This window comes from Petaurus breviceps, unplaced genomic scaffold (assembly GCF_028583685.1).
Source record: "Petaurus breviceps papuanus isolate PSGF00001 unplaced genomic scaffold, PetGlider_PUasm1.0 99, whole genome shotgun sequence".
NCBI lineage: Eukaryota > Metazoa > Chordata > Mammalia > Diprotodontia > Petauridae > Petaurus > Petaurus breviceps.
In genome coordinates, this window is record NW_027187465.1 from 14,785,804 (window position 1) to 14,801,528 (window position 15,725).

The following is a 15,725-nucleotide window of genomic DNA, read 5'->3' on the forward strand; positions in this document are numbered from 1 at the left end:
ATGGGTGAAGGTGGAGCTGGGGAATCATGGTGTTTGTGCTGGAGGGGATTTGGGAGAGTCCAGGGACCAAGAGATCAAAAACCATGACCTAGAAGAAGTGTGTCCATGCCTCATGTCCTTTCACAGGTATCACCTGGTGGTTGCATAGGACAGCCCCAGCCAGTCTAGGGCTGATGGGCTCAGTAAGCTGACTTACTGAAATAGTGGGGTGTTATGGAAAGAATGTTCAATATCAGGAGAGTTAGGAGAGACTTGAGTTCAAATCCTAAATCTGACACTCACTAGCTGTATGACCATGACTAGGTCACTTCAATTTCCCCATCTTTTGAATGAGGGAGTTCTCCATGACCTTGGAAGTTCCTTCCAGTATTAAATTACAATTATGTGACAGACCTTGGTGAGCATCATCTCCTATAAAATCAAGGTAATCATACCTGTAGTACCTTCCCCACCATCCAATGCATGAAATGTGGTACAATAGAAAGAACTTTGGCTCTAGAGTCAGAGGACGTAGGTTTGAATCCTACCTACCTTTGAGACATTTCTATACATCATTTTCCTTATCTGTAAAATGAAGGAATTGGAGGAAATGGCCTCTTAAGTCCCTTCCAGTTCTCAATTTTGGGTCATTAGTCCTTTAAACCTTCTGGGCCTCAGGTTCCTTATCTGTAAAACAAGAGGATTGGGGTAGATTGTCTTTGAGGTCCCTTGGAGCTATCAATCTAGGATTTTAAGTCGCCAAACCTCCCTGGGCCTCAATGTCCTCATCTGTAAAATGAAAGTCAGACTAGATGGTTTCTAAGGGCTTGCCCAGGAATCAATGGTCCTTTGTCATTTAACTTTCCTCAGTCTCAGTTTCTCCATCTGTCAAACAAAAGGGTTGGGCTAGATGGACTCTGAGTTCAGGATCTAAGATCCTACGGACCATGGGCTTCATCCATTTCTTTTCAGTGTCAAGCGAAATCAAGGAAAGCCTCTAGCACAATGCATAGACCTTTCAGTAAACTTATGGGTGGACATAGATCATATAAATGCGGATAAGTCAGTACAAAGTTTCCCCAGGACAGATAGTACAAACTACTTTAGAGAATTAGAAAGGCTTTTTTGGGGAGATGAAAGCTGCACTTTGCCTTGAAAGAAAGTTAGCTCATGAGGATCTACTGTATATAAGCACTGTTATAGGCATCTAAGACCCAGCCCATGCCCTTGAAGAATCCCCAATGCTTAACCATTACTGTTGAGAAGCCCTCCCTCATCTTGAATGTGTAGGCATGGACAGGCAGTGATCTACATACTTGGAGGGGATAGCCACAGTGCTGAGATCACAGACCCATTGGCCATATTTGAATGCCTTCCTCCCTGGGCTTCTGAGGAGGATCAGCTGAGATCATGTATGTCAAGAACTTTGTAAGTCTTAAAGTGAAATATAAGTAGGGAGAAAAAGGGAGGGAGAGAAAGAGGAAAATGATGATGGTGGTGGTGATGGTGATGATGGCAGTGATGGTGATGATGGTGATGATGATGATGATAGTGGTGGTAGTGTTGATGGTGTTGCCAAGCCTGGATGGGTACTGGTGTGCACTAGAAATGGTATTCTGCACTGATGGTACTATGAGTGAGTGCCTGGACCCTCTGTTTAGTCTTGCAACAGAGTCTAAAGATTCCTAGCCTGGTCACAGTACTGGCCCTATGCACTCTTAACTGGAATCCAAAATATTAGAAGATCATTGGTAGAGACAGGAAGTTAGACCTTTGGCTTTTTAGTCCTCTCAATGGCCTGTCATTATATTTCAACAAAGATTCTTTTTTTTTCACCTTCTTTCCTAAGGCACCTAGTAGTCAGTCTACTCCATAACGACCCCCCCCCCAACCCCGAATGAGGATTGAACTTGTCTTTGGACAAAAGCATTGTTCAGTTCTTCATGAGAACTACATCTGATTGAATGGTGTAGCCACTCTTTGACAAGCCAAGGTTCCCATGTGCTGGTTCAAACCACCCCCCCTTACCCTTCTGTGGAACAGTGGGCATCTTGGCTTGCTTCCAGATCATACCAGCCCCTTGGAGTAGAGCACCAAGCTAATCAAAATGATGAGAAGACTAAGCATTCCATTCTTGTTTGGACTGCTTGGTTTCAAATGGAGAGAAAGTTCCGTTCTATGACCACAGATTCTACCTGTATCCTGAACCAGCTGACTTGCATATGTATGTGACCGATAAGAAGGGGGTATAAATAAAAACGTGAGTGGCTCAGTGCAGTGGATCACCTCTCCTAACTGGAAAACAGCTTAAAAGCATATGACCTCCCACTGAGGGATTAGTAACGTCACCACTGACCCCATCGATTTTATGTTAGAACATGTAATTATATACATATGTAGATGTCCATTTACATCCAAGCAAACACAAGAGGCAGTGTAGGATAGTTAATAAAGGGGCAGCCTTAGAACCATAGACAATTCAATCCAACAAGCATTGAAACACATACTATGTGCACCAGACACAGTGCAAGGTACAGGGGACACAAGGATGTCCTCACAAAGCTTACATTCTACCCAGAAGCCATATTTTCAAACCCTCCTTCTAACACATGCCATCTTTGTAGCCACAGGCATATTACTTAACCTCTCGATATCCCAGGCAACTCTCTAGGCTGATAAATTTCGGAGAAATTGACAATCTGCATTGAGGGGAAAGAGTTCTTAACATGAATGAAGTTACAGGGCTGGATCAGTTAAGAATGAATAGACACATATGGGAAAGAGGCAGTATGGTAGTGAGGATGAAATACTGGTCTTTGAATCAGGAAAATCTTGTTTCAGGTCCTAGGTCTGAAACATAATGGGCTATGAGACCTTGAGGAACCCCTCCATTCTTCATGCTCCCTCTCTGAGACTCTCTAAGACTCCAGATTGCTACTCTTTATTGGTAGAGAGAGCTTCCTCTTCTGGGAGCTCCTTATGCCCGTGAAATCATTGGTCTCGTCCCTTACCATCACCCATATACAGTGTCCCAAAAGCCTTTGTGCATTTTAAAGCTTTAATAGCATAAAATTCACTAAGACTTTAGGGACATTTTGTATATTTCAACACACATATACATACACATCTCCAGAGTACACATTGTAACAGTTTTTCAAAATGAGAATTCATCTTAATACATATAAATCCCAAAGCAGGCTTGCTATCTCTGAGCTAAGCATATCGACAGCCTGCTGGTGCCCAAAATGTGACTCACTAGACTGAATCATCTCAGTTTCTTCCACTGAGTTAATTAGACAAATTGCCTGGCATTTGCACAGATCAAATCCTCCTGCTTTTGTCTCCAAGGTAGCCCATTCCAGCTTCTCCTGAGTGGGGAAAAAAAAAAAAACAATCACTCACACATGCACGCGCACACACACACACACCCAATACCCCATGACAACATCAGGCAAGCTTGTGGCCACTTTCCAGCGGCACCACTTGTCACCCTCCTCCTGAGATGCATCATTAAATTCTTTGGGTGAGACTTCACATCTAGCAGCAGGAGTGCTGGGACCCTAGTTTGGGGCATCATGTTTTTAGGAAGTACGTTAGGATCTGTCCATACAGAATTTTGTGGCTCCCTTTAATTATTTTAAATGTTACTGGTATTAATATCTTTGGGGGTTTTTGGAGAGGGAGGGAAGAAAAAAAGAAAAAAAAATGATAGTTACATGATAACTTTGTTATTTATTTAATAGCAAATTGTACATAACAGATTTGTAGTTTCATATGCAATCATTTTTTCTATTCTACTATGTTATGGAAATGCTCATTTTATTTCTTACATTCAGAATAAAATAAATAAAAGAGAAATTCAATGATAGCAATAAAACTTAAGTATATAGACAGGAAAGCTATTAGAGGGAGATGCTAGAAACAAATTGTTATTTTTCATATTGCCAAAAAAAAAAACCCTTTTGGTTTTTAAATGATCTCCATTTTAAGATATAGCCCTTCCTACTTCTGTATCCAGAGAGCTATCCCTTATAACAAAGAATGAAGAAATGGAGGGGGGAGAGCGATTCAGCATAACGCATCAGCACATCAACTGAGTTTAATAGTAAATGCAATATTCTACATCCATGGTTCCTTGCTTCTACAGAGAAAGAAGGGGAACTGGACCTCATTCTTAGCTTGTCACCTCTCAGCAGTCCCAGAACATAGCTTAATGGCCCTGGGAGGGAGGTGAGGAAGAGGGTGATAATTAGTGATTGATGGCAGCTGTGTTAATGCAGTGTCTTGCCTACACATCTGTCTGCCTTCCTTGGGGATTCTCAGCCTTAATAAATCAAGACCAATGCCTTGCAGCTTCCTTTATTTTCACTCAGATTGTTTCTTCCTTTAAAGGGTGGTTCAGTGGTAGCTCTCATAAACTTGCCTCCATGCCCTCTCTTTCACAAGCCTGAAAGATCTGGAGATAGAAGACTGGTTGTTTGGCTTAAAAAATAAGAAGTTTGGACACGAGCCTCTCTTTACATTTGTACTCTTAAAAGATCCCCTATAGTTAACTTGGTAACAAGCTTTTCCTCCACTCCTAGTCCCCTAATTTGTAATCTATAAGAGATAGGCAGATCTAGTATCTAGATACTAGACTAGTATCTCTTACTGCAGTGGGATCTCTGCCTCCTGGCCCCCCAGGAAAGAGCACTGCTGCCCATAGGCTGTATCAAGAAGTTGGCATTTATCCCATGCAGGAAGTCACTGGCATGGATTTGAGGGGTCCTTGTGCTTTCCTAGAGATTATGGATACTTTCCTAAATAATTGCACCAGTCCTGGGGTCAGGAGGACCTGAGTTCAAATCCAGCCTCAGACACTTAACACTTAACTAGCTATGTGACCTTGGGCAAGTCACTTAACCCCAACTGCCCAGCCTTTCCCCCTCCAAAATGTAAAATAAAAAAAACCCAAAACCAATAACTACTCTACCATCAAAAATCATAGATGGAAAATGGAAATGAACTTTAGAAGTCAGTCAGTCATTTTACAAATGAGGAAACTGAGGCCCAGAGAGGTTAAATCATTTCCTTAACATCATATAATATGTTAGAAGTGAGATTTGAAGCCAGGTACTTCACTTTCCAGCCCAGTTCTTTTTCTACTGTCCATACCAGTAAAATCAAAGTCAAATAGAACTAGGGGCCACTAAACCCTACATAAGGATCCCGCAGGTGATATATTGGCTTAGAAAACCACCTATTCACATTATTTATGTCCTGTTGTATTTTTTAAATTTTGATGGATATTTCCTTCATTTCATTTGACTCTAGTTCGGGCATCACTCGGTGATGTTGCCAGTGCAGACCTAGCCACTCTTCTGACATCTCTGGTCTTGTTCGTATCTCTCTTTCTTGTTCAGCTTTGCTTAGAATATGGTCAAGTACTCACACAGAGATGCTTTATGCTTATGAAAGGCATGGAGCATAGGGAGATTGTCCTCTCTCTGCACTTTGCCCCCAAGAGAGAACATATGGAACATGGAGGTGGTGCAATAGAAAAAAAAAAGACAAAACTAAACAATGGATCTGGAGTCAGGAAGACCTAACTTAAAGCCTCACCTCAGAAAATTATTAGTTGTGTGACCCTATGTGAGTCACTTACCTTCAACCTTCTGATCTGTAAAGTGGGAATAATAATAAAATATGCCTCCCAAGGCTATTGTGAGCATCAGATGAGATAACATTTGGAAGGCACTTTGCAAACCTTGAAGCCCCATGTAACTTTGTTAAAACCATTATTATTTTTATTACCACCACCACCACCATCATCATCATTCCATTCAGGGCACTATGTTTTAGGAATGACATTGATAAACTGGAGAACCTTCAGAAGAGGCCAGCCAGGCAGGTGAAGGGCTTCCTAATGATGTCCGGTAAGAATTGGATGATGGACCTAGGTATGGTGGGACTGAAAGAAATACTTAGGGCACGTGATAACTGTGTTCAAGTACCAGAAAGGTCTTCAGTAGAAGAGCTTTGAGTTTCATTCTGTCTGGCCCTCCCAGGCAGCCCCAGAACATTAGATGGGTATTGGAGAGGCAATTTTAAGTTCTGTGTAGCCACATGATAACAAACCCTGCCTTGGTGAGCTCAATATTGAATGAGAGAGAGAAACTACATACAAAAACAGCTATATGCAGTGTAAATAGGTAGTATTCAACAGAGAGAAGGCACAAAAGTTAAAAAAAGATTGGGAAAAGCTTCTTGTAGATGTAGGATTTTAGAAAGAAAACCAGGAGACAAGATAAGAAGGGAGACTATTCCAGGTATGGGAGACAGCCTCTGACTTTTTCTCGGAAAATTAAAAAAAAAATTTTTTCTATGAAAATGCCAGAATGTTTTGTTCAAAGAATAGCAAGGAGGCCAATGATGTCACTGGTTTGAAGAGTACATAGTGGGGCATGGGGGAGGAGGTATAAGGCATAGGAAGACCAGAAAGGTGGGGGAGGGGCTAGGAAATGGAAGACTTTAAACACTAGAGGCTTTTATATTTGAAGCTAGAGGTGATAGGGACCCATGGGAGTTTATTGAGTGAGAGGTGTGACATGATTGGACTTTCACTTTAGAAAAAGGTGAGTGGAAATTTGGCAGGAGTGGGCAGGGAGACCAGTTGGCAGGATATTTCAGTAGTCTAGTCATGAGAAAATGATGGTCTGCACCAAGGCAGTGGCAAGATTAGTTGGAGAAAAGGGTCCACATTTAAGAGATGTTACAAAATTGAGATCATTAGGCTTTGGCAACAGATTGGATATGGGAGGGGGGCGGAGCAGGAATGATATATAGTGAAGTGGAATGACCTCAAGTGCGGCCCTTTGACTGAATCCAAACTTCACAGAACAAATCTCCTTAATAAAAGGATTTGTTCCGTAAAGCTTGGACTCAGTGAAAAGGCCAAACCCAAGGACCTAGAAAGCCACATGTGGCCTCGAGGTAGCAGGTTCCCCAGCCCTGAGACTGGATGACATCTTGGTTGGGATCATGGATGACTGGATTCTAGTGCTCCTGGCAGTAATAGGCTAGTGTGGAAGAGACAAAGGTTTGAGGAGAAAGATAATGAATGTAGTTTTGAACATGTTGAGTTTAAGATGTCTACAAGATATCAAGTTCGAGATGTCCAATAAGCAGTTAGAGAGGTTAGCATGAAGAGAGGTTAGTAATAGGTAACGCATTTAAAAAAATATCAACAAGGAGGTGAGCGTTGAATTCATGGAAGCTGAGGAGTTTACCAAGTAAAAGAGTATAGAGAAGAGAAGAAAGCCCAGGATAGAGCCCTGTGGGGCATGCATGGTTGTTGGGCATGATCTGCATGGAGCATGAAGCTCCAGCAAAGGAGACTGAGAAGGAATAGACAGATAGGTAGGGGGGCGACTTTGATGGTGTCAAAGGTTGCAAAAAAGTCAGGAAGAATGAAGATTGAGAAAATGGGTTTCATGAACCTGGATGGGAAAAAATATCTTCCTTTTCACTAATCTATAACTCAGAAGACCTGAACCTTGGGGTCCATGAACTTCTTAAAAATATATCTCTTATCTTCATTTTAATAGAATTGGTTTTCATTATAATCCTATGTCCTTTAATATACAATATAATCCGATGTGTTTTAATATATGTAAATTGTATTATATCAAAAGGCATTTAATAATTCATTTTCAAGCATTATTCTCAGAAGGGGTCTGTAGGCTGTCAAGTGGGTTCATGTAGGGGTATCCTGATAAATATTCAACAGTCATTTCCCTGGGAGAAAAAAATATAGGAATGTTGTATGTTAAGTTGAATCTTCATTATTAACACTTTCTTAAGTCTAGGCAATCACCAAAACAACATCAAGCCCTGGTTTTGGCATTTTTTGCTGATTTCAGGGGTTGTAAATGTTCACACTGAAAATTAACCACTTTGAACTGCCTCTAGCACACCTCTGGATTCATAGCACACACATACAGGTTAAGAACCTGGGTTCTAATTGAAATTTTGTATTTCCTTCAGCCATTTAAAATATAATTCTAATAAGGGGCTCATAGACTTCAGCAGACTACCCAAGGGGTCCAGGACACCAAAAGGGTCCTAGGAGCTCTGAGGTCCTTTCCAACACTACATCTATGATCCTATGAAACTGAGGCCAATTACATTTTAATCTGCTTCAGGCTGCACTTAAGAGGGTTATGGGCAACATGTGACTTCTAGGTCATGTGTTTAACACCTTTGAGCTGGACCGTTAGTTTTGGGACTGGTTGAATGAATGGACCCAAAGCACATATTAATGGTTTGATGTTAACTTGGAAAGAGATCTCCAGTATGATATTAAAGAGTGCGGTGCAATTTAAATTTTTTTTAGCATTGATTGGAATAAAAAGCATGTTATTAAAATATGCAGATGATACACACCCAGGCAGGATAGTTAACATTAAAAAACAGAGAAAGGAATCAGAGGGACCTTAGTAGGCTGAAACATTGGGCTGAGTTGGATATGATGAAATTTGCAACTGATGAATGAAAAGTCTCAACTTCACTCTCTTGAACCAACTAATTTTCAGTTAAAAATGGTAGGAGGCATGAACATCTGTTCATCTGAAAAAGGTCCAGTGGTCCTAAGTGGGAATCAACAGTACAACATGGCAGCCTAGAAGTCTAAGGGCAACAGACATCTGAGAAATGCAAGGTGAATGTGGACATTAAAAGAGCTATGGTGTCCAGGATGAGGGAGGTAATCGTTTTGCTTTAGTCTTCCCTGGTCAGGCCACTTCTGGATGATTGTGTTCCTTTCTGGATGGCCAGTTTTTGGAGAAATCTTGACAAGCTGGAGAGTATGAGTCAATCAGGACAGCCCTGGGCCTTAAGTTATCAATCAATCAGTGACAGCTGTCTTCATGTATTTGTAGGACTGTCATGTCTGGCCTTCGAGAGCAAGACTAATAACAATGGGGGGCAGGGATTACATAGCCAAAATTATGCTTTATGTAAGGGGCAGGAAAGACACCTCCTAACAATTAGTGCTATCCCAAAGGGGATACCCAAGAAAGTAACTGGATCCCACTCATTGGAGGCCTTTAAGTAAAAGTCAGTTGACCACCTATCAGGAAGAAGGAATTCTTGTTCAGATCCAGGTTGGTATAGAGGTCTCTGAGGTCCTTTCCAATCTTAAGATTCTTAAATTCCACAATAGTAGTGCTAAAAACTTTATTAACACCAGAAATGAGAGGTAATTGGTAGACAGAAGGGACCCGGAATGGATATTGAGTCAATTAGCCAATGGGAGTTCAGGGAGATGTTTTAAGATGCTGTTTTGAGGCATAAATACAGTAACGCATTTAGTTACAGGTCATGTATTCTCTTTTCCTCAGGCCACCAGCAGCACCTTAGATCTTATTAAATAGTTTTCTTTTCACTCTTGGTGCTTGTGGCTCCTTGGAGACTTCTTCCTACCAGTTCCAGAATGGGTCTGACTATAGTTGATGACCATGCCATCTAGCCAGTCTTCAGCTAAATGAGAAGGGACTTCTACATGAGAATATATGAGGATGCTATGGGTGACCATTGCAAAGGTGTCATGGGGAAGGGAGGAGTAAGGCTCAACAAGTCAATACATCAGTTATCTGTGGATTTATCCACGTGAGAATTCCCTTCCCTGACAGCCATAGAAATTTGGCATAGAACCAGAAATGGTAAATGGTTTGCCCTGGGTCACAAAGGTGACAAGTATCAGAGGTGGAATTTGAGTCTCATGAACCTAGGTATTTCTGAATCTAACGCATGTTAGGTTGTTGGATACTGGGGTATAGAAAGTAATGGAAAAAATAATGATCACAGCTTGGATTTCTATAGTACCTTTCTTTAAAAAAACTCAAGGAAGATGTTCTTGATGTACAAGACAGTAAGTTAGATAGTTCCTTCTGAAGGCACCCCCAGTTCTGGTCACACGGTACAGTCAATCCATGACATGGTTGCAGACAAGAGCCAGTTATAGACCATCTCCCCCTGCTCAGAATCTCTCCTGGAAGCAGGCTCCTCAGCTTTTTCTATATGGGGAATTATGTCAATGGCACTCTGCCCATATTTGTCAGGATGGGGTTCAGTGACCCCTTTACCATCCCCCTTTACACAGACAAAAACCCAGGAGCATGGAGTGTGGAGGTGGAGGAATGATGTTTCTGAGAAGGAAATGAGGAAGATGAGCTAGCCGTTGGTATTTGTAGAGTAAGATGCCCATGACTGCAGCTGTGCCATCATTAAGACTGAAGTCTCCGATAGAGGCTTTGATCTGTATCTCAAGAGTGGCCTCCGATGTTCTATCATCTTTTCGTGTCTTCCGTGGCTCTTGTGATTTGTGGGCCTGTTGAATTCTGAAAGCTGTGGTGAACTGACAGAGAGGAAGAATATTAATGACTGACATTTATAGGGTATTTTAAAGTCTGCAAAGTGCTTTCCACACGTTTTTCTCATTTGATATTCACAACAACCCTGTGAGGTAACTGCTGCAAGATAACCTCAGTTCAAATCCAGCCTCAGACACTTGCTAGCTGTGTATCCCTGAGGAAGTCATTTAATCTCTGTTCCTCAGTTTCCACATCTGCAAAGTGGGGATAATAATTGCACTTACCTTTCAGGGTTGTTGTGAAGAACAAATGAGATAATTGTAAAATTCTTCACAGACCTTAAAGCACTATATAAATGCACTATATAACTATTGTTATTTTCTTCTTTTTCATCACCACATCACCCCATTTTACAAATTAGCAAACTGAGGCTCTGGGGATTTGAGTGACTTGCCCAGGGTCACACAGCTAAAAAGTCTTGGAGGTGTTATTTGAACTTTACCTCTAATACTATATCTACCTATGTAGTAGCCTGCTTACTTACATAGATTTTTACCAGATTTTAATTCATTCAGAGGATATTTTTTGAGTGACTGTGTTTGAGGACAACGCTCATTTAATTTCTTAATTTCTTTTGCCAGCTTCCCATTACTACAAATACAAACAGCAGTTCATTTTCCCAGGTAAGTTTCATAGTTATTACTAGCTACACTTAACAATTTTGGGCACTGTCCTGGAGGTAGTTGGGGCATTGTCCTGGAGGTAGAGTTTGGATTTTTTTTTAAGCAGTCAGGGTTAAATAACTTGCTCAAGGTTACACAGCCAGTTATTTCTGGGTGTGGTGCTGAGTATCTGAGCCCAGATTTGATCCCCAGGTCATCCCGACACTGGAGCTGGTGCTCTTACTCGCTGAGCCACCTGGCTGCCCCTGAGTTTGGATTTTTTTATCCTGGAAATAGAATTTAGGCTTTATGTTGTCAGATGTGGGTAGTCATTTAAAGCTTTTGAGCAAGATGATACAGAGATGGAAGTAATGTTTTATAAAGATTAATCTGGCACTGGTTGGGCAGGAGAGGAGAGATTGAGTCAGGAGAGAGTGGCTGGGGAGGCCACTTAAGAAACTATTAGAATAAACCTGACATGTTTTTGCCCCTTGCCTATGTTTCACACATCCCCACTTGTACAAACGCACTGCTTTTCATCTATAACTCACTGCTTATTCACTCTAGTCTCTTCTTGTCTACTTTACAATCAGGCTGAATTGTCTCCTTGAAGTGTACTTTGAGTCAGTCATGGGGAAATCTTTCTGAGGCCCTATTACCTTTTCAACATGTTCAATCAATCAACATTATTAAGCACCTGAATCAGAAAGCCCTGAGTTCAAATTTGGCTTCAGACACTTACTAGCTGTGTGACCTGGGCAAATCACTTAAGCCTGTTTGCCTCAGTTTCCTCATCTGTAAAAAGAGCTGGAGGAGGAAATGGCAAACCACTCTAGAATCTTTGCTAAGAAAACCCCAAATGGGGTCCCAAAGAGTCAGACATGACTGAAACAATTGAACGACAACAAATTATTATCTTATTACTTTGTGCTAAGAGAACCAGTAAGAATGGAGAAACAGTCAATAAACATTTATTAAGAGCCTACCATGTTCCAGACCCTGTGCTAAGAGCTGGGGAGACAAAGAAAGGCAGGAGTCAGGTCTTGCTCTCAAAGGCTAATATTCTAATGGGGGAACCATTTGAACAAATAGCTACCAAAGAGATCAAGATAGAATCTACTGGAGACAACCAACAGAGAGAAGGTCCTAGAATTAAGGGAGCGGGGAGAAGCTTCTTGCAGAATGTGGGACAAGGACTGGTGAGAGGTGCAAGATGATGTTGCTTTGGGGTCATGAGACAGTTGAAAGTAAAAGCTGTCATTGACTGTTGGTCGTATTCTTTCTCTTGGTAAAGCGCCTCTTTTCGTCTTCACACTCAGCTCTTCTGTTTTCAGATGTGGTCCCAGTACCTGAGACACCCAGTCGAGCACCCCAAGTCATCCTCCATCCAGTGAACTCAAATCCGATGTAAGTAGAGCTCTTCTAGGAGTCTGGTGAACCCAAAGTCGCCTATTAGGCCCAGAGCCTTGTGCCCGAGGCTACCACACTTCAGAGGGGAGGAAGAGAGAGTAGGGTCTCACTAGACACTAGCAAGCCCCGTCTTGATGGCATGAATGATGATCTGGCCATGTTAGGTCAAAGCACTCATCTGGACTTGGGGAGGGGTTGGGAGAGGGAAGGTTAATGCAACAAAAGTCGTTTGTCCTGTTCCTTGGAATGACAAGCCTGGCCTACAATGTAGAATGGCAAGACTTCCAGGGGCATGACTGAGATCTTATGGAAATATACCTATTCTTAGGGGAGGCAGTACATCATAGTGTAAAGGGTCCTTAAGTTGCAGTACCAGCTCTGTTTGCTATTTCCTGTGTGACTTTTGAGAAGTCCCTTGACCTCTCTGGCTTTCATTTCCTGTAAAATGAAGGGATTGGACTGAACAGTGGCCCTTGTAGCTTTTCCATCTAGATGGACCAAAGGTTTGTTCATTTCCCTTCTCCTTGATCTAAGCCGGAGGTGTGTGGCCCAGACACCTCTGGGGATCCCCGAGACACCCTCAGAGGATTCATAAGGGCAAAACCATTTTCATAGCAATACTAAACTGTTTTGATTTCAAATATGATAAATATTGATTGATAACTCACATAAACAAAAGCTCTTTGGGACGAGTACTCAATAATTTCTAAGAATATAAAGGGGTCCTGAGACCAGAAAGTTTAAGAATTATTCTTCTAGGCTAAGGTTATTACCTAGAGCCGAAGACGTGTGTGTGTGTGTGTGTGTGTGTATTTGACATTTTGATTTCCTTTTATTCCTATGTATTTTATGCATTTGTGATTCTGAGAAGGGGTCCCCAGTTATCACTAGACTGTCCAAGGGGTCCAAGGCACAAAAGGCTTAAGAGATCCTGGGAGAAGGCCAGCTTTAGGGACAGAGTCTAGGCCAGGGTTGGGGAACCTGCAACCTCGAGGCCACATGCGGCCCTCTAGATCCTCAAGTGTGGCCCTTTGACTGAGTCCATACTTCACAGCCAGTTTGGATTGAGTCAAAGGGCCACCTTTGAGGACTGGTTCCCCATCTATGAGGGAGAGTAGGTGACATACCCCTTTTCCCCTCCTTCCTCTGCTCCCTCTCTCCAAATGCAAATGCATTTGCTAGCAACATTTTGTTGAAATGAAAATCAAAGAAAAGGTAGAAAGAGGTGTAGTTGGGGAATGGGAATGGTAATTAGTTCAGCAAAACTAACCAGTGCATCAAACAGTATATATACAGTATTGTTCATCCTTAGACCTCCACCTCAGCAAAGACAGGAAAGAGGTGATGGGTTTTTTTTTCCTTTTTTATTCTTTGTTTGTTATGGTGGGATCCTTTAGAAAGTGAAGTGCTTTGTATAGAGAGAAAGGTGATTTTAAAAACAAAAGACAGCTGATGTGTTTGTTTGTTGTTTTTTTTTTTTTTAAAGAAAATCAAGGGTAACCTTGAAGAAGACAGAACCTTAGGCAGCCTGAGAGGGGCTGTTTGGAAATAGGGAGAATCAGTTTATTAGCATTAGTTTTTGTTTCTTAATGTTTGCACCACCCACCTGTCAGAGGCGACTTCCATATCAGCTGCTCCCCAGCCCATGTGCGAGCAGCACAGGGACCCCCAAAGTTCCCAACTGGGAGTAATTGGCCTTCTCACTAACCATGCCGTACACCTTCTGTAGGTAGCACTCTTGGGTGATGAATACACAGATCCAGTCATTAGTTACTCCCTTTCCAGTCATTTCTACACTTGTGAATAAGTCAGTGATTAATTCTCCTGGGCAATGCAGAAATGCCTCATCCTGGCAGCTCCAACTTGGTAGCTTGGGGAGATGGCAGTGGGGTGGATTGCATAGGATTCAGAAAGAGTCCTGGGGTTGGCATCAGGAGACCTGTGTTCAAAACCTGCCTCAAGTGCCCCCCTGTGCCAGATGGGGCAAATGACAACATTTCTCAGAGGCCCAGTTTCATCACTGCCTAATGAGGAAAACTCAGAAGGCTGTCCTGAATAAAAGGGCTTAGCCCTGGTTCTGCTTGGCCCCAGAGTGCAGACCCAGAAGTTGCAGGGGCAGATTTCAGTTTGATATTAGGGAAGACTTCCCAACAATGGGAATGGCCCCAAAGTGGGATAAAAGAGCTCCCCCCATCTCTTCCAGCAGACCCTGAAGGGCCACTTCTTGAAGAAAGTGTAGATGGGATTCTTGGTCAGTTATGGGGGGTGGGATGACCTCTGAGGGTCCTTCTACTGCTGACTCGATGATGCAAGGGGTGAGAGTGGGGGCTGGGGAGGAGGAAGGAGCACCCCTCCAAGAGTTGTATATTTTGTACTTCATGCATGACAAGAAAACTAGGAATGTAAATGTATAGCCCTGAAATCCCAAGGATGGCCCTGAAGCCAGGGTATAAATCTCATCTCTGACACTTCCAGGCTATGCAACTCTGGTCAACTCAATCTTTTAGGACATTGGGGAAATCTTTTTTTTTTTTTTATGTCCTGGACCCCCTTTGGCAGTCTGGTGAAGGCTATAGACTCCTTCTGAGGATTTTTTTAATGCAATAACTAAAACACAGAGGATTATGAGAGAAGCAAATTATACTGAGATAACGTGTGCGTGTATGCTTGTATGTGTACACACAAGGTCATGGACCCCAGGCTAAAGACTCTTGCTCTAAGATGCAGAAACGGTACCCACCTGCACTGGCAGAAGCACTTTCTCTGCCAGGAGGCCCTCACTCCTAAAATTGATGAAAATCACAGGTCTGGTCCAAACAGACAGCAGAGAAATCTGAAAACTTGGTGTTTACTTATATGTGTACCTGGTGTGTGCATGTGTGAGTGTATGTATGTGTGTGTGTCATCCACAATAGAATGTAAACATGTCACATAATAGATGAAAGTTTGTTGAGCTGAGTTGAATTGAATGACCTTCCACTAATAGGTCAGGTATCTAAAGTGAAGGAAGAATGACTAGAGGATGTGTGTGGCGGGGGGGTCTCATGGTACAACAAAAGAATTCTAGGATCGGAATCAGAGAATCTGGGTTCAAATCCTGATCTGACCACATTGAGCCCAGTTCCTATATGGCCTTGATCGAAATACTTCACTTTCCTGGGCTAATTCTAGGATTGGAATCAGAGAATCTGTGTTCAAACCCTGATGTGGCCGCATAATTAAGCCCCGTTCCTAGATGATCTTGATCGAGAGACTTCACTTTCCTGGGCCTCAGTTTCCTTATCTGTACAATGAGGTCATTAAACTAGCTGACCCCTGGGGT

The 15,725-nt window shown here is 42.2% G+C and overlaps 1 protein-coding gene across 1 annotated transcript in view; it reads left to right on the forward strand.

Moving 5' to 3' along the window:
• Positions 1–15,725, forward strand: part of KSR2 (kinase suppressor of ras 2) — a 587,222-nt gene that overhangs the window by 460,986 nt on the left and 110,511 nt on the right. The window contains exons 12-13 of the mRNA XM_069081397.1: positions 10,973–11,014; positions 12,328–12,400. Coding sequence (XP_068937498.1) covers positions 10,973–11,014; positions 12,328–12,400 — 115 coding nt within the window. The remainder of the gene's footprint in view (positions 1–10,972; positions 11,015–12,327; positions 12,401–15,725) is intronic.